Genomic DNA, 17,823 nt, shown 5'->3' on the forward strand with positions numbered 1-17,823 from the left:
CCCGCAGTGCCTCCCCCTCAGGCCTTGGTCTGTCCTTCCCTAAAATGGGCATGGGGTCCTGCCCAGGCGCAGGCAGTGGGGGTGGCGGTGGGGGTGTAGCAGAGCATGCAGCCAGCAGAGACGAACGAGATATGCCCCCCGAGAGCGGAAAAATGGGGACAATCCATCGGACGAGAGAACGTACCAGGCATGCAAGCTAGACCCAGGAGTCGACGGGCTGAGGCTTTGTGTCCCCCACAGCGTCCACCAGCCTGACCGCGGCCCTGCTGGGCCCGGGAGGAGGGGCCTTCCTGCCAGAGTCAGGCTGCAGGGGACAGGGGTGGGGTGAGCAGGAGGGTGTTAGAGGCAGAACAGAGCGGGTTACTGGGTATTGACATGTGGGGAGCCAGCAGGAGAAGTAGGGGACACGGGCCAGTGCAGGTCACGCTGACACAGGACACTGACATGAGACTCAGACAGATGACCTTGCAGGAAGTCGGGGCCGTGGTACGTGGCAGGTGGCAGGTCCTACCCTTGCCAGTATGATGGTGACAGACCCACATGTTCAGAGTGGGTCTGAGACCCCCTCCCTCCCTCTCATCTGACTGGCAGCCGTCTCTGTCCCCTGCTAGTTCCCACGCACAAGAGTGAGCTTCAAAGTCCGCAGCATCCTAAGACCAACTCTAACGGAGATGTCCCTGATGGAGGGCCTGCTCCCCGGGCCAGACCCCATAGCCCAGCTGCTCCGTGGGTAAGCCCCACCCTGATAGCCCCTCCCAGGGCCCCCAGCAGACTCAGCACCCAGCCTTGGCCCCTCTCCAGGTCCCCCCCCCCACAGTGCTGCCTCTGCAGGGTGCCTGCCAAGGACACTTACTTTCAGGGGCTCTTTTTCGGAGGCCTCCCCGGCCAGGCCGCTGCCCCGAGCCCTCCGATCTGGCCTTTCAATGGTGGAGTACCCATCTGTGGGGGTGGGGGGGACAAGAGGAAACCTTTGAGGGGCAGAAGCAGTGAAAGATCTCCCCCTGCAGCCCATATCCTGGAGGGTCCTTGGGGGCATTTGGAAAGTGTCCCCTCCTCCTCCCTGTCCCAAAGCTCCTCCCCACCAGCTTTCCCCAGCCCCTACCTTGGCCTCATAGGAGTTCATCTGTATCCTCACTGAGGCTTCTAACCCTTGAGCCATCCCCATATAGCTGGCAGATAAGAGGGCCTAACTGGGTACTCCCTGAGAACTGCAAAAGCAAATACTGGCTCTCCAACCAGCACCTGATGCCCCACCTTAGGACCTACCTGGGCACTACATGAAAAACACCTAACGATATACCTGGGGTTCCCCAACACCCCCCCCACCCCATGCACCTGGGCACAGAGCATCCATGGAAATCAGGTCCTGGCTGCCTGGCTTCTCACCATCTGCAAGACACAGGTAGGTGGCTGGTTGCAAAAGTGGCCCAGGAGACCTCCCCCATCCCGCCCCTTGTGGGCAAACATGCCATCCGAGCTGGCCTCTGCAAACATAAGCCTCTGCAGCCTCCTGCTGTGCCTCTGCCCATGGGGCACAACCAACCCTAGCTCGGAACCAAGACAGATATCCCGGTGGGGGTTCTCTTGAGCCCCCCGAATGGGTGGCTAGCACTCACCAAGGCTCTTGTCCACCAGCGGGAGCGTGCTGTCATCAAAGCCCCCTGGCCCTGGCGCCTCCTTGGGCCCCTTGGTGGCTGCTGAGGCTGACTGGGGGAGGCACAGAGCACAAGGCACAGGATGGGATCAGACGCATTTCCGGGGGGGTGGCAGGGGTGTGGGGGATCCAGCCTGGAGGCGGGAAGGGAGCAGGCCGCACCTGGAAGCGGGCCTTGGTCCAGCCCTCCTTCTGCAGGGCGCTGCGCAGCTCCTTGTGGCTCCATACAGTCTGTAGCACATGGGAGGCTGCCTTGGCCTCACGCGCCGAGGGGCTGCGGGCCGGGGAGGGGCGGGGTTAGCGGCCGGACCCCGCCCCGGGCCCCGACCCCGCGCCCACGGGCCCCGACCCCGCGCCCACCTGGTGGCGCCAAGCGCCACGAGCGCGGGCACGCCGCGGGCCTGCAGCAGCGAGCGCGCGTTGTCCGGGCTGTCCGCCACGATCTCATGGATGGTGTTGAGCACCGCCACCACTGTGTCCTCCTCCAGGCGCGCCCCAGGCCGCACCGGCGCCTGCGCGTGGCGCACGTTGCGCACCAGCTCCGCCATTGCATAGCTCCCTGCGGGGGTTGGGGGGCCAGGGCCGGGTCCAGGCGAAGGGCACGGACACTCACCCCCACCGCCCTGTCCCTGTCCTTACCAATGAGGTCCTTGTTGCGCCGGTCCAGTGAGAGGTTGCGCAGCGCGATGGCCACGGCGCGCACCACCTTGTCAGTCTCGGACTGCAGCAGCTCCACCAGCACCGGCAGCCCGCGCTCCTTGCGCACGGTGGCGCGGATGTATGTGGCCCACTGCGGCGAGAGGAGTGGGGGTTCAGCCTCTCCCAACACTGCCCTCCCCCTTTCCCTCCTCCCTGGCCAAACCAGGATCCGAGCCTCCAGGCCACCTCCCCACCGAGAAGCCTCCCGTCCCAGCCTTACCCTCCCGGCCAGGCCCTGCCTCTCACCGTCCAGTTGCCAGCGCTGAGGTTCTGTAGGGCCCCAGCCGCAGCCTCCAGGGTGTTGAAATTCCGGCTCTCCGTAAGGAGGGAGAGGTAGAGGCGCACCACCTCGGGCTGGTACAGCAGCTCGAAGCCTGGGCACAGGGTACCCGCTGCAGTCACTCAGGACCTCTCAGCCCTGTCAACCCCCTCCCCATCAGGGCTCCCAAAGCAGCAGGAGCTGGGTCCAGGGACCAGGTGTGGGGCAGGTGTGTAATGTGTATCATGAACTTGGACTCCCCTGGCCACCACCGCTGGAGAAAGCAGTCCCATTTCACCCATGGGGCAAACTGAGGCCAGGAATGGCCGAGCCACTTGACCCTACTGCGAGGGAGGTGAGACTGGCCCAGCCTGGCCGCTGGAGAATCTGGACAGGCCTAGGATGGGGAAGGAGGCAGCCCACAGATGGTTCCCCGAGCAGCAGGGCTTGCCTGCCTGGCAACCACTTTGAGATCTCTAGCAGCTGCTGCATCTGCCAACCACACCGCTGTCCCCAGCCCCCCCGTCCTGCCCCACCCATCCCATGGACCCCTCTTGCCTCTTGCCCCAAGGCTCCCTCCACTCCAGCCATGCTGAGCTTCCTGTTCCCAAGATGCAAGCAAGCCACCCTCTGGGCCTTTGCACTGGCTGATCCTCTGCCCGTAATGCTTCCACCCCCAGGACTCCCCCCACAGCTGGGCCCGGTTGGCATCTGGAGTCACCCAGCTTACATGGCTGGCTATGACATACGGTAGGGACCCCCAACAGACTCAGGTGACATGGAGGGCGAACCACACTTCTCCCCTCCTGAGTCCCAGCACTCTTGGGGTCCTGCCCCTCTGGATTGAAGACCCCCCTCCCTGGCTCCCCGGCTTCCCCCTAACCCTTCCTGGGCACCTTACTCCTATTCTCTGGCCCAGCTCTCAGGTGTTGTTGTGATGAAGCATGTTGTCTCCTGCATCTGGTCTCCCCATCCACTCTGCGAGGCCCTGACCGGTCATCTGGGGGCCCCATGGCGGGGCCTCAGTTTCTCCTACTTGGTCCCCAAGGCCCTTCAGGTCTGCTTGAAGGCACAGAGCTGCATGACCTGGACCCACGGCCCAGCTGCCCACTCACCTTTGGCGGGCTCGGTTCGCTTGGGCAGGTCTAGCGTGTCAAAGTTCCGGTCTGTCTCACCATCCTTTTTCCCTGGAACGGAGAAGTGGCGGAAGGTGAGGCAGAACCCCATGGGAGATGGGGATGTGTGAAAAAGTGGGGCCCAACTGCCTCCAACCCAGAGCTCAAAGAACCATCACCAAGTCTGGGACTGGGCACCAAGAGTCAGGCAGGTGGGCCAGCCTGGTGGTGCGGCTCCCCCAGGGGCCCCCTGGCATGAGCCAAGGGAGCTATGAGCCTAGGCTGGGAGACAGGCAGGTACAGATAGGGAAACTGAGGACCAGCAGGGACAAGACCTATCCAGATCACACAGCAAGATGGGTCTGGGGTCAGGGCCAAGCCAGACTCTTCCAGGAGCTTCGCCCAAGTGCAGACCTTCCCCAGTTAAGGGCTGGAACAGTCCCAAGCTCTATTGGTCAGAAACTCCCACCCCACACACACACACTCAGGCTGAGTCCCTGCAGTAGCCCCACCTCTCTCCTGGGTAGCCTCTGTTCGCATACCTCCATGATGGTGAGCTCACTCCCTCCCGGGGTGCCCTCCCTGTCTCGGATGCAAAGTCTTTGGAAGGCAAGTCTCAGATGATCTGCCCACCCGCCCGTTTTCATGGGGACTCTACCTGAGCTACATGTCACCCCTCTCCACTGTAGGAGCCCCCAGCAGGCACTACCCGATCTCAGCTCTGTGCCCCCCCCAGCTTCCCAAGCAGTCCAGGGCCCACGTTCCCATGGCTGTCATATCCTTGTGGTCACCATGGAGACGGCTGTGACAGGCAGGGCCCTGAGATGGGGGGTGCCTCCTGCACCCACCAGGCCTGGATGGCAGGTCAGAGAGGGACTCACCTTGATGGAACCACTCCTCTGGGAAGCCGGGGGGAGCACAGGAGAGAGGAGACAGGCCTGAGCCCAGGAAACACCCCACCCACACGCCTTCCCGGGGGGGGGTGTCTGGTTACCACCCCAAACCCTTGGGTGAGCAGACAAAATCTGGAACCTCACCCCAGTTACTTTTGGGGGCCAAGTGCCCATGAGTGGGAGAGGGAAGGGGAGGCCCAGGGTCAGAACCAGCCCACGTGGGTGGGGCAGTATCAAGTGAATGTGGTGCTCAGGTGCCCCCGTGCAGCTGGGGGACATAGATGCCTGGAACCAGCACCCTGCCAGCGCGGGTGACTGTGGTGTGGACACAGCCCCGGGGGGAGCAGGTGGGTGGAGCATGGTCACGGTCCCAGGTAGGCCCAGGGGCAGTGTGTATGATATAGACATGTCCCCAGGTAGAACGGGTGAGTGTGGCCCCAGACCCAGATGGAGCAGGCGGGTGTGGACATGGTATTAGGTGACCTGCGTTCTGCCCGGCAGGGCTGTCCTGTCCAAGGGGTGCCAGTGTCTACAGTACTTCCCCCTCGGGGGCCCACAGAAGCCTCCCCCAGGTCAGTGTTCAGGGCACCACACAGTCGCCCTCCTCCCGCCCCCCCCCCCACTGAGCCGGCTATGGGTGATGCCCCTTGCCTCCCCCCATCACCTTTGTAACCCAGGCGGTCCCCCGCTTCCCCACAACCGAGGGGGAGCCCTGAGCGGCACCCCAGCTCCCCCACCCACCTTTAGCCTTCTTGCTACCAAAGCAACCGGCATCATCCCGCCTCCGGCGCTGGGGGCCCGCGGTGGCACCCGGGGGCCCGGGCTCAGCCTCCTGGTACCTGTCGGCCCCGGGCACCTCCTTGTGCACGTGGTAGGACAAGTTCCGCATGATGCACACGCAGTTCTCCACCGACTGTGGGGAGAGGGAGAAAGCAAGGTGGGTGCTGGCTGGCTACCTCCTGCATGGTCCGAGGGACCGGAGGGTGGAGGCTGGGGGGCGTAAGCTTGGGGCCCCATGGCAAGACCCTGAGGAGACCCCAGGAGGAGAGGGACAGAACACCCACCATGGGCTCGTGGCAGGGACGCTGAGAGGTGGATCGCGGCCAGGATGCCACCCGGTACCTGCATGCCCACTCCTCTGTGCGACCCTGGGCCTCATGCCTGCACCGTCCCTGAGGCACCCGGACCCCCCAGGGGCCTGGCGGCCCCGTCCCGTCCCGTCCCCCCACCTTGTTGTCAGTGTCCTTCCTGCCCACGGCTGACTGCAGGGCATGCAGGAGCGCGTCCACCAGCCCCTCACACTCCCGGAGCCGCCGCCGGGCCTCTGCGCCGTCTGAGCTCACGTTCCTGAGGGGCGAGAGCAAGCCCGGTGGCCCAACCCCGCGCTTCCCCTGGGCCGCCAGACCCCTTCCCAGCCCGCTGGCCTCAGGGCTTGTCTCTCTCTGTAAGAGGTGTCACCGCAGCCTGGGCACAGAGCAAGCAGTGGGGCTGCAGAGGCCTGAATGCAGGCCTGGGCGAGGCTGGACGTGTGACCACGGACAGCACTGGGCCCCAAGGTCACATCCAAGGGCAGGACTTTGGGGTCACGTCTGATAAACCAGCAGGACCAAGAGGATCCTGGATTCTGTCTGCAGACAGAGGGGGGTGGGGTCATGGGGAGGGGCCTCCACAGCAGGGGGGGCCCGAGGGTCCTGCTTGTCATGGTGATGGATGGGTGGGAGATGGTCATGCTTGACCACAGGGAGCCCTTGGTGGGGCGAGGGGGCGGGCGGACGGCCACATCAGGCCAATTCACAAGAAAACCATGATATGGCTCAAAATCTTCCCGGATCTACTGTGTCACCCAGGACTGCGAGGATGAGGCTGCCCCAGAAGGGGCTACAGCCCAGTGTGGGTGCAGGCCCCAACACCCGGCCCTGGCCCCCCCGTCCCCCGGCATGGGCACCGACCGCCCACCCTACCTCAAACAGCCTGACGTGTTCTTGAAGACGGTCGTCCACTCGGCGTCGCGCGGCTTCGAGTCCTCGTTGGGCTCACGCTCCCAACCCGAGTGGGGCACGATGACCTCGTGGGTCAGCGTCTGCAGGCCGTGGTCAATGATGACCATCTTCAGGGGCTCGTAGGAGGACAGGTTCCAGAGCGTGCCTGCGGAGAGGGCGGTGGGTCCCGCTGCCGCCCCGGCCCATCCCCGCCCCCCTGCCACAGCACCCCGTTAGGACCCCCGGCTGGAAGCAATGCAACCTGGCTCTGATAAAGGTGGCACGTGGGGTTCTGTGGCAGTTCCCACTGGAACGGAGCCCCACGGGGGTGGGGGTGGCAAGAAGAAGGGCCGGACCCCGTCCCCCAACCACGTGGCACCACCACGCCTGCTGCCACAGGGATTAGTCCAGAGCAGGTCATGGGGGAAGCGGATTTGGCCCAACTGATAGGATGTCCGCCTACCACACAGGAGGTCCAGGTTCAAACCCAGGGCCTCCTGACCCGTGTGGTGAGTTGGCCCACGAGCAGTGCTGATGTGTACAAGGAGTGCTGTGCCACGCAGGGGTGTCCCCCATATGCAAGGAGTGTGCCCTGTAAGGAGAGCCGTCCCACACGAAAAAAGCACAGCCTGCCCAGGGGTGGCGCCGCACACACGGAGAGCTGATGCAGAAAGATGACGCAACAAAAAGACACAGATTCCCTGTGCCGCTGGCAAGAATACAAGCGGACACAGAAGAAGACACAGCGAATGGACACAGAGAGCAGACAAAGGTGTGGGGGGAAGGGGAGAGAAATAAATTTTTTAAAAAAGAGAGGTCATGGGACTCCCCATCGGACTCTCCAGGTCACAAGCCACGATTCCAACCATTCTGTCTTCAACCCAAGGGCCCACCTGTGGCAGCTGAGTGCAGAGGCAGGGTCATGGGAACTAGCCGCCAGAACATGCCACCCAAGCCGCCAGGGGACCCCAAGACCCAGGAACCCACCGTCCCAAGACCCGGCCCTCCTCGCTCCCCAGGGTACGCGGCGCAGCCGGGTCCCGCTCACCCGTGACCAGCTCGCGGACCTCGCTGTCGCGAGCAGCCCGCAGCAGGCGCACCAGGGCGGGCACGCCGCCACAGTCGCGGATGGCGGCCTTGTTGTCAGCGTCACGGCCGTAGGACAGGTTGCGCAGCGCCCCGCAGGCCCGGCGCCGCACCTCGGCCCGCGGGTGGTCCAGCAGGGCCACGAGCAGCGGCAGCCCCCGCAGCTGCCGCACGCGCCGCTTCACGCCCTCGTTCTCGAAGCACAGGTGCTGGAGGTAGGCGGCGGCATTGGCCTTCACGGGGTCCACGGGGTGGCGCAGCATGGCCAGCACCTCGGGCAGCTCGGGGTCCCGCCAGCGCGGCTCCTTGTGGGCGCTGTCGACAGAAGGCGAGCGCCGCGCCGCTCGGTCCAGGCTGCCCAGGCTGCCCTGCTCAGGCTGGGCCAGGGGCGCGGCTGCTGTGGCTGGGTAGGGGGGCGGCTCATCCAGTGGCTCGCCGCCACTGTCCGTCGCATCCTCGTACGCCCTGTGTGGGGTGAGTGGGGGTGTGAGCCTGGGTAGCCCCAGTCCTGCCCCCAAGTAGTCCCCTCGAGCCTTCCCCAGGGAGGATGAAGAATTCCCTGAGCCCCACCTCAGTCCCTGGCCGTCAGGCTGGGGCTTGCATCCCTCCTAGGACGGAGCACTCACTCCCTCCAGTCCCCAGGCAGCGCTCCCTGATCCTGGGCAAAATATGTATCCCTGCCACTTCCTCCCCTTCCTGGAAGATCCAGAAAACAACCCATCTCCCCAGGAAGCTTGGCTCTGACTGGTGCCAGAGTGTGTGTTGGGGGGCAGGGGTAAGCCTCTGGGACACTGTAGCAATGGGCTATGTGGCCAGGGAATATTTTCTGTCCACGGCATGACTTTCTGTTTCTGTGGGGGGCAGGGGGGGGAACTGTCTTGTTATAAGGACGGATCTCCTGTGATTGGCCCAGAGATCTGGATAAGGCCCCTTTTTAGAGTAAGGTGACGTATCGTGGCACGTCTTGATAATTCACCAATTTTGGCACCCTGTGGGGGGACAGCAGCCAGATGTGTAATTTGTACCAGCTGAGGGGGAGTGGGTGGGACCACCCAAGGTTGTATTTAGGTGACCTGGACTCTCAGCAACCTGATGATTAGTTGCCATCAACTTTCTGGGTAAGGGGCTGAGGCCAGGAGGGGACAGATGTCACCCAACAGAGCCACTCCCAGCTGTGACCATGTTCCTGCTCTCCTGGCAGAGAAACTGAGGGCAGAGGGAGGACAGTGTCAGAGGCTAAGGTGAGAGGAGCAGCCCAGATAGCTGCTGGGCATAGGGGAAACAGACACAGGGAAAGTCTGGGCCACTTGCTTATTAGAAGCTGTGCGCTCAGTTCTTCACATCTGCCTGCCTGGAGGAGGGACGACAGTTGTCTGGTGCTGTCACCAGCCTATCTCGTGCCTCCAAAACCCAGGGAATGCTCTTCCTGCTGTCCTAAAGAAGCACCGGAAAGCCAACTCCTACTGAAGTGTGCAGGGCTGACCAGGGGCAGGGAAGTGAGGGGTAGACTTCCTGGAGGCAGAGTGCTCCAGGAAGGGGTGCTCACCGGGCACGCAGGCCCCGCCCACACTCCGGCCGCCGCCGTGTGGCTGTGCCATAATCGGGCTCCAGCTCGGGGCCACCCTCCTCATCGGCAGCCAGGCTGCGTGCGTCGTCCTCCAAGCCATACGGTTCTGCCTGGAAGCGCTCGGGCAAGGAGCGACCGCCCGGTGGCACCGGCTCGGGGCCGGCGGGGAAGGCCTCACGGCGGCCGGGCAGAGTGAAGCAGCCCTCACGGGGACCCGGGCCCAGAGGGCCAGCACGCAGGGGCCGCACACCCAGGCCGCGTGACAGGCTTCCATAGCTGGGTCCATCATGGAGCTTGGGGCCGTCGGTGAAGCCGCCCCCGCCACCGAGGTAGGCGCGGGAGAGCGTGGCTGCTGGGCCGCCACCACCACCACGCAGCAGGAAGTGCCGGTCCAGGGGGCCGTCGGCAAAGGGGCCCAGTGGGGGGCCGCCGTCCAGCAGCGGGAGGCCATCTGGGCCAACAGGCACCTGGCGTACTGTCCGCGTGGTCACCGTCTTGACTGTCTTGGTGACCTGGTGGACACACGGGTGGTGGTGGGCTGAGGTGCCCAAAAGGCTGGACGCCACTCCCGTGGGGGGCCACCCTGTCCCGGGGGCCCCAACAGACCGACAGCAGGCCCCCTGTCCCCCGCCCGGTCCAGCTACTCCCACCTTGGTCTCCGTACGGCGGGTCGTGCCATCTTCAGACGTGACGATGGACACGTGGGATGTGGGCGTGCCGGGGTCCTCCTCCACCGTCACCGTCTCCTCCAGCACCTCGGGCGCCTCCGGCATTGTGGCCAGCGAGGCCTGGCTGCCGGGGCTCTGCTCCTGGGGGGAGGTGGGTGGGTGCTGGATTCGCTCACACCCAGCGGGCCCCACCCCGCCCCAAGATCTCCAGTCCTGGACCCGTGTCTGTCCCCCAGGGGGGCCCAGCCGAGCCCAGGGCCTCAGCCCAAGCCGGCCAGGCCAGGAGCAGACTCTGGTGCCCTGAATTTCAAAGGCTGACCTTAGCTGGCAGCCCATCCCCTGAAGGGCTCTGGTGGCCGACACCTCACTCCAGGCAGCTTGTGGCAGAGCCGGCCCATCTGGCCAGGTACCCCAGTGATGGTGGGTGGCCTTGAGCAGCCCTCCCTGGCACCTGGCTGGGTCCTCACAGGTGTGCTAGCCAAGGGCAGGGCAGTGTTGGGGGACCTCCTCACTTCTCTCCAGTCTCCTCCTGGCCCCGCGTCCCACCCAGACCAGCCAGATGTCCTCACAAGACAGAAATACCCGGCTCCCAGAATGCCCTGCACACTCAGGACCAAAATACCCGCTCTCCTTCCAGCGGGACCCTCTCGGGATATCCAGTGGGGCCCCACCTGACCCTGGTTTGCTGGCTGGTGAACCCCCATTGACTGGGATCCTGGGCATCGCCCAGTCCAGAGAGCATGAGCCCTGACTGAGGGGGCCTGACTGGTCCCTGGAGGGAACCCCATGTCCCCTCCTTGCATATCCCTCTGCCCCTCCAGGTCTCCCCAACCTTGGCCCTCAGCTCTTGGCCACCTGCCTTGTTCTCAACCTGCAGCCACCCTTGTCATCTCCCCCGCGGGGGATCACGATGGTGGAATGCCAGCCAAGACAGCTCCGGACGTGAGGCCCTTCTGAGGCCCCCACGCAGCCACCAGCCAGACTCCCCAGGGGTAAACAGGCTCGAAAAGGAAAGGCCTGACCCGCAGGGGAGATGGGCTGAGCACTCTGGGCCGAGCGGCATGGGCCCCCGGGTCCCCCGAGCTGGGCTGCATCCCCACCCCCAGATCAGCATCCAGCCAGAACAGGCAGGGCTGAAACCCAAGCCGGGCGAGGGGGGAGCACATTCCCGGGCAGCCAGGGCTGGGTCAGTGAGAGGACAGGGCCTGCTCCCGCCACCCAGGCCCCGAGCCTTCAGGCATGGAGATCCAGTGGAGGCCCAGGGAGGGCCAGCGGCTCACACCCAGGTCGGCCCAGCTCCAGAGCCAGTGCTCTGCCCCATCCCTGGGCCTGGGAGGTAGACCGAGTACAGGACAGACATGTCCCGATCTGCTCCAGGTCCTCGATGGCAAGTCTCACCAGGGCAGGATTCTGTCCTAGAGGAATGCTTGATGCCCCTGAGGCACTGGGGTTCTGGGCCTACAGCCCAGGTTAGAGAAGAGCCTGCACCTCTCATGTTAGGACGAGTGCATCACTCAGGCTTTGGTTACTCAGGAAACAAGAGACTACAGAGGGCATCCCCTCCTGGAACAGAGGGCCTTGGGGGACCAGATGTGGTTTTACAAATGGGGAGACTGAGGCCTGGTAGGTGAGGCAATTTCCCTGGAACCCCCCAAACTACTCATAGGGGGATTTCGGGCATCCACGGGGAGACATTTTAGCAGCCCCTCCTGCCTTATTTCTCTGTCCTGGGAATGCAGATATGGGAGAGATGTGGCCTGCTGGGGAACCTGGCTGGGAAGAAGGGACAGTTCCCTGGGAAAGGAAAGTGAACTGAGAAACAGAGCTGGGACACGCCAGTGGACAGCCAGGCTCTCTTCCAAGAGCACTGGGGAGCTGGGAGGGCTCTGCAGCAGAAGGTGCAGGAACAGCAGGCATTGCTGGAATCTCAGCTTTCCCGCCTGTACTTGGAGAGTGTGACAGGCACTGAGCTCTCTCTGCTGGGCTATGAGGGTGTCAGAGCTCAGACATGGCAGGGCCTGGCATGGGCAGTTTGAGCCACATCCTGGCAATGAAGGGTGAGGAGGGTAAGACTGGCATCAGGGGATGTTGCCTAGGACACTCTGCCAGTGGAAGCTCGTCCCAGAGTAGATTTGCATACATTTACATATATTACACACTCAGAGACTAGTCCCCTACTCTCTAGCCTGGAGGTGAAAGCCAAGGGGGAGTGGGAATGGGGGGGTGCCCCTCATAACTTCAAGCCCAGCTTTCCTCCCAGCCCAGCCTAGGATGAGGGTCCTACTGATGCAGAGTTGGGGGTGGGATGCAGAGATGGGGGTCCAGGAGAGTCAAGGAACTCCTTCCCCTGAGCAAAGCCCAGCAACTCTGCCGTTTCACCCACCCCGAACCCTAGCCCGGCAGTGGGATCCCACAGCCCTGAGAATCCCTGCTGGCAAATGACCTCAGGGAGCTAAAAACGGGCCATGACTTCACTGGGGTGGCAGCGTGAGTCAGCTGGTGAGCATGGCGAAGGTGGCCCTGTTCACACGCCTGGGCTCGTGGGCCGATACACGCGGGGCAGGGGTGTGTGCAGGCACATGCGTGTGAGCATCCAGCCCCATGCACACCCCCAAGCAGGAACCTGCTCATACACATACACATACTCAGAGAAAACCCCCCCATCCCCAGGTTTACATGCACATGTATGTCAGCACCCAGCCACGTACATGCACACATAGGGAAACCCCCACATGGGTGCTTGGTTCCAGGCATGGTTGTATGCATGCATGCACACTTGTGTGGGTACCCAGCCCTGCACACACATACAGGGAGCCCCCCCCATGTGTACCTAGCTCCTCAGACAGAGTCATGTGCATGCACACACATGTACACAAGTGCCTAACCGGCACACATGCCTGGCGTAGCAGTGTGTGTTTTCATATGGGCTCCTCAAGTACACACATACCCCCTGTTCCCAGACACGCACACACCCTTTGCCCCTGCAGGCCTCACAAGCTCTTAACACACAGAGATGGAGGCCATTGGCTCCCCCACCCACCCAGGTGTCAGCTATGGGGCTCTCAGTCCTGGTGGCAGGTGGGGAAACTGAGGTCCATGGCAGGGAGAAGTCCCAGGACATCCTGTGGCTCAGGTCTCTGTAATGTTTTTGGGTCATGGGTCCAGCCCATAGGTGGTGCTCAATGGCACCTGGGTCCTCAGCCCGGCCCCAAAGTTCCAGGGGCTTTGTCCCCTTGCCTTAGGAAGGACCCCTGGCCTTGCAGCCCCCAGCTCCAAGCTGCAGGGTTCCCCTGGAACCTTGAGCCCCCAGCCCACCCCTTATATCCCATGTCCCACCAATCCTCTCACCCGTCTCTTGTTATCCTGGCACCACCCTCACCCCTATTACCTAGCCTTCAGCCTCTGGGTTCATGCCCCTCCCGCGGTTCCCCAATCTGGTACACCTGGCGCAGCTGGTGAGAGAAGCCTGCCCCAGGACTCCAGCCCACCCGTGCTCTTGGGGGACCCGGGAAGGGGCAGAGCTGAGCCCAGCCTGAGGATGTGAGCATGATGCCCCATCACACACATGCCAGCTGTCCCCGGGCCCAGCTTCCTCCCATGGAAATGGGGCCCATGCAGGTGCTGAGGTTTTGGGGCAGGTGGTCCCACCTCTGCAGCCAGATCCAAGGAACACAGGGCGATGTGGAACGAGGAGCCCATGACCCCCTCCTGGGTGCAGGAATATGGGGTAGGGGAGCACCTGGGCTGGGGTCCCAGGGCTCTAATGCAAGGGATGCCTGGAATTCACAGATGAGCATCCTGGATCTGGGTTGTGAAAAACTGGCAGGGGCTTCAGCCTGTCTGCCCGTGGGCCCAGCACTCACACGGACAGCCTAAGGCGGGAACTGGGGCCACAGAGGGCACTAAGATGCTGGCCACTAGGTGACTGGCAGGTCCCAGGTTCCCCCACCCCCATTCAATGTGGCCCGCCCAGACCCTGAGTCCAGGACGAGCTATGCCGGCATCTCCAGGCAGCAACCTCTTGGCCACCACCAAACAGATCCAAGGCCCCTGCAGTCATCAGACTGGGGCTCACCTTCACAGGGGCAAGTGCACCTGCCAGGGCCTCCCATGGGGTGGCTCAAAGGCCCCAAGAGGCAGTGGGTGCCTAGCAGGCTCAGGGAGCAAGTCTGCCAAGGGCTGACACGCCCCCCCCCCCTCCCCGTTGCTCCAAGGCCAGCCCAGCTCCCATCAGCCATTTGGTGGTTTGGAATCCCCCTGGGGTCCCCAACTGGCTCCTCCATCTCTGGAGTGAGCAGTCAAATCCTGGGGAGGGGGGAACGGAGCATACTAGGGTTGCACAGCAGGCAAGGGACCTGGCTGCCCAGGCGAACTGCTGCCCCCCTCCGCCCCGTTCAGTCCAGGGACCTTGGGCAGGCACGCCCCCAGAGCCTCAGGTTCTCCGATGAGGAAGGAACTAGAAGGCCGGCTGTCCATCAGCCCCGCCGTCCTCGGCAGACAGAGCCCAGGCTTCCCTCAGAGACCCCCTCCCGCCTCCGCACGTGGGCCGGGCCGCCGCCACCCCTCCCCTCACGTGCACCGCCTAGGCGGCCAGGGCTTCCAGGAAGGCTCCGGAAGCGCCTCTGCAGGTCCCTGGGGCTAGGGCCGCGCTGGGGGGGGGCTGTGGCGGAGAGGGGAGGGAGGCCAGGCTGGGCTGCATGCCCCCCACCCCAGGCTCGGCCTCCGCGCCCTCCTCCCAGCCTCAGCCTCCCGCCAGTACTGGGAGGGGCTGCTAGGGAGGCATCCCCCTCCCCCTCCCCATCCAAGCACCTGCCCTGGGCGCTCGCGAGCTCCGGCCCGGCCCCTTCGCGCGCACCGATGCCCCGCGCTCTGCACCCCACCCCCCGCCCCCGCCGCGGCCAGGAGCGCAGACAATAGCCTCCTCCGGCCGACGGCTCCGTGCAACAAAAGCCGGTCCTCCCGGGCAAGGCCGGCGCCCCGCCCGTGGCCGTGGCCCCCTCCAAGCCGTCGGGACGCCCCCGCCCGGATCAAGTTCCCTCCAACCTGTCTGAGTTCTGCTGGCATCGGGTGGGGCGGCGGGGCGGCGGCGCGCGGAGCAGTGGGACCGGGTTGGGCTCCGGCGCCTCGGCCGCTCGGGCTGGGCTCGGCGGCCGCGCTCCCCGCGGGGGCGGATCAGGCGGCGGCCGCGGCCGGCAGCCAATCGGGCGGGGCCCAGCCCGGGTGGGGCGGGGCGGGGACCGCCGGGGGCGGGGCCGGGGTCGCCCTGCCTGCCTGGCCCCTCCCCGCAAGCCGGTGCCATCCTTCGGCCTTGGTCGGTTCCCATGCGCCCCGCGCGGCCCGCTGCAGACTTGGGGAGACTGAGTGCCGGCAGGGCAGAGGCTGAGGGCAGGGGCCGCGCCTCGGTTTTCCCGTGCCATGCAGTGGTGGCTGTTGGGACCCCCTGGCGTCTTGGGTTCTCCCCAATCAATACGCTAAAGGCCAGGTCCTCTGAGGTGCCCCAGAGGCATCAGAGCAGCTCCACCGGGTGAGGCGGTGGAGGTGGCTGGAGTGATCCTGAGAGAGACACAAAACCTCCACTGGTCTTGGACCCTGGATGGGAGCTCAGGAGGGCCAGGCCAGCCTGGACCCCCTCTCCACACCTGTGATGGACTGGGAGGTGGTGACTGGTGTGGGAAGTGGGTGGGGGGAGGTCTGGAATTGCCACTCACAGTCAGGGTATCTGCCACCACGGTGCCCCCCACCTGGGGCGGCCTCACGTGAATGGACAGCCACTCCTTGGGGAGTCTGGCTATGCTATGGGGACACTAAAGCTCAGGTAAGTGAGCCAAAGCTTAGGTGTCTTCCTGCCTGCTTCTCCCTGGACCCCCTTAGTAAACCAAGCCTCCACTGGGGCTGCCACCCACCCCCTCAACTTGCCATGCACACAGCCTGCACAGCCAGTGGGCTCAGGCACTCTAGGTGCCCACCATGGGCCCTGTGAGCCTCAATTTCCCCACTTGCACAGGGCTGAGTCACCCTGACTGCTGGCTCCTGGTCTCTTCTGTCCCTGGCAGCCCCACGTGTCACCCCCTGGGGCAGGGAGCAGGACAACCGGACCCCTGCCCCGAGGGAAGGAGACCCTGATGCCTAAATTGTTCCTCCTAAATGTCACCCGCAGCTAGTGCCCCTGATGGCCCCCATCTCCGTCAATAGCAACCCCTGCCCCTGGCTCCCCAGCCTTGACCCCCCAGTCCCAGAGCTTCTCAAACCCCAGGCTCTAACCTTAAGACTCAGTTCCTGGCACCTTCTGCTGAGGTGTACCTAGGACCTCCCTGCCTGTGTCCCCATTAGTCCGGCCAGTCCACACACTCACCCCAATCCAGCCTGAGAAAACTGTTTCCTCCCAAGAGCCAAAAAAAACCCCAAGGGTGAGTGGAGAGAGGAGAGCCAGCAGGGAGGGACAGTGACCCGAGGTTGTGCAGTCTGGCCGCCCTCAGAAATCCTGGGCAGCGCCCAGCTATGGGAACATCTTCCTGGCCAGGGGGGTCAAGCCCCTGCTGTGGGTGCCACCCACCCTCCCACATGGCCTCTCTGAGGGGCTGGAGCCAGTTCTGGCTGGAGAGGGTGGGACGAAGCAGCTGGCGCCTGAGTTGAGGCCCCGGGATCACTGGCCACCACTGTCCCCAGACGACCCAGCTGGGCTGGTCCCCCTCCCCCACCCCAAGTTTGGGGGTGCTAGATCCACCTTGGCCTGAACCCCAGCCTCCCGTGGATGAGCTGTGCGGCGCCTCCCGAGGCTGCCCAGCACGCTGGGGCTGGGGACAGAGCACTGCCCCAGTGGTTGGGGCTGCCGACAGGGCCCTGTGGAGACTGGCATTGCAGGAGGGAATGGATATTCGTTCAGCCCCAACACGTGCCATGCTGGACTGTGCATACCTCACAGATATAGTGTGGGTGGACATGAGAACCATCATTCATCCACTGAGGCTTGGGAAGGGGTCACTGGCATCTCTAGCCGTCACCCCCCCAATGAAGCTGCTGCCGCTGAGCCGCCCACCCCCGGCTGAACCCAGGCTAGCCCACTGGGCTCCGGCCACAAAGGGCCCAGGCTGCCTCCAGCATGTTTGGGCCAGGCCTGGCAGGGCTGATCAGCAGCCTGTCCGTTTTCCCAGCACCAGGGACCAGCCGGGCTAGAGCAGGGGCCTATACACGCAGGTGGTAGCATGCAACCTGGGAGTAAGGCCAGGGGCCAGGCTTGGGGAATAGGGATGCAACGCTGCTACCTGCCACCCAGGGAGCAGAGTTGGGGAAATTGAGAGCCTGCTGGGGGCAATTCGGACCACTCCGTGAGGAGCTGGGTAGGTGGAGCAGGCCTAGGCCCCCAAGATGGGTGGAGAGGAAGGGACAGCAGCAGGAGGCCAGCAGGGGACCCTCCCCTTCTGCCAGCTCCTGGGACACTCCTGCCCTGACTACCCTCTGTCCCCAATCTCGGTAACAGTCACCCCAAACGCCAGGCTCCCATCTGCAGCTGAGGCCTCGGGGTGGTGGGTGGGGTTTAGGTGTTGACTACTGGGTGTGCCACTCCCCCAAACTTAAGAGCTCTGAGGGCCTGGCCAGGAACAGATGGGGCTCCATGCCTCTTAGACAACCAGGGCCCTGAGCCTGGTCTGGAGGCAGTGGCCAGTGAGAAAACAGAGGTTCCCAGGTCGCTCTCTGAGCTGCAGGCAGGACCTAGGGCCTGCCCAAGCCTTCCCTGGGGCTTCCCACAATGCATCAAAGACCACTTGACAGGGAGACTCCAGGGCAGGGAAAAAGCTATTTCCTCAAACTGAATACTGAGCTGCCTAGAGCAGACCCTGTCCAGCCAGCTGGGGCTCACTCATGGAAAGGGTGCTCTTGGGAGGGCGGGTGCCCACCCATGCAA

General features: G+C 64.1%; 1 protein-coding gene across 10 annotated transcripts in view; it reads right to left on the bottom strand.

Annotated features, from left to right (window-relative positions):
• ARVCF (ARVCF delta catenin family member) overlaps positions 1-17,823 on the bottom strand; it is a 66,233-nt gene that overhangs the window by 1,179 nt on the left and 47,231 nt on the right. For 5 of the 10 annotated variants that reach the window (XM_071209932.1, XM_058281838.2, XM_058281836.2 and 2 more), the window contains 16 exons: positions 9,903-10,061; positions 9,232-9,764; positions 7,648-8,150; positions 6,582-6,765; positions 5,850-5,967; positions 5,362-5,533; positions 4,609-4,626; positions 3,728-3,799; positions 2,600-2,727; positions 2,294-2,444; positions 2,015-2,213; positions 1,817-1,928; positions 1,617-1,707; positions 1,336-1,389; positions 854-939; positions 185-304 (listed from right to left, as the gene is read on the bottom strand). In XM_071209932.1, the coding sequence (XP_071066033.1) occupies positions 197-304; positions 854-939; positions 1,336-1,389; positions 1,617-1,707; positions 1,817-1,928; positions 2,015-2,213; positions 2,294-2,444; positions 2,600-2,727; positions 3,728-3,799; positions 4,609-4,626; positions 5,362-5,533; positions 5,850-5,967; positions 6,582-6,765; positions 7,648-8,150; positions 9,232-9,764; positions 9,903-10,061 (2,688 nt within the window). In that variant the 3' untranslated portion in view covers positions 185-196. Of the gene's footprint in view, positions 1-184; positions 305-853; positions 940-1,335; positions 1,390-1,616; positions 1,708-1,816; positions 1,929-2,014; positions 2,214-2,293; positions 2,445-2,599; positions 2,728-3,727; positions 3,800-4,608; positions 4,627-5,361; positions 5,534-5,849; positions 5,968-6,581; positions 6,766-7,647; positions 8,151-9,231; positions 9,765-9,902; positions 10,062-14,963; positions 15,108-17,823 lie in introns of those variants that run through there. The other 5 variants (XM_071209933.1, XM_058281842.2, XM_071209934.1 and 2 more) reach the window with 3 other exon arrangements.

This window comes from Dasypus novemcinctus, chromosome 19, assembly GCF_030445035.2.
Source record: "Dasypus novemcinctus isolate mDasNov1 chromosome 19, mDasNov1.1.hap2, whole genome shotgun sequence".
Classification (NCBI taxonomy): Eukaryota; Metazoa; Chordata; class Mammalia; order Cingulata; family Dasypodidae; genus Dasypus; species Dasypus novemcinctus.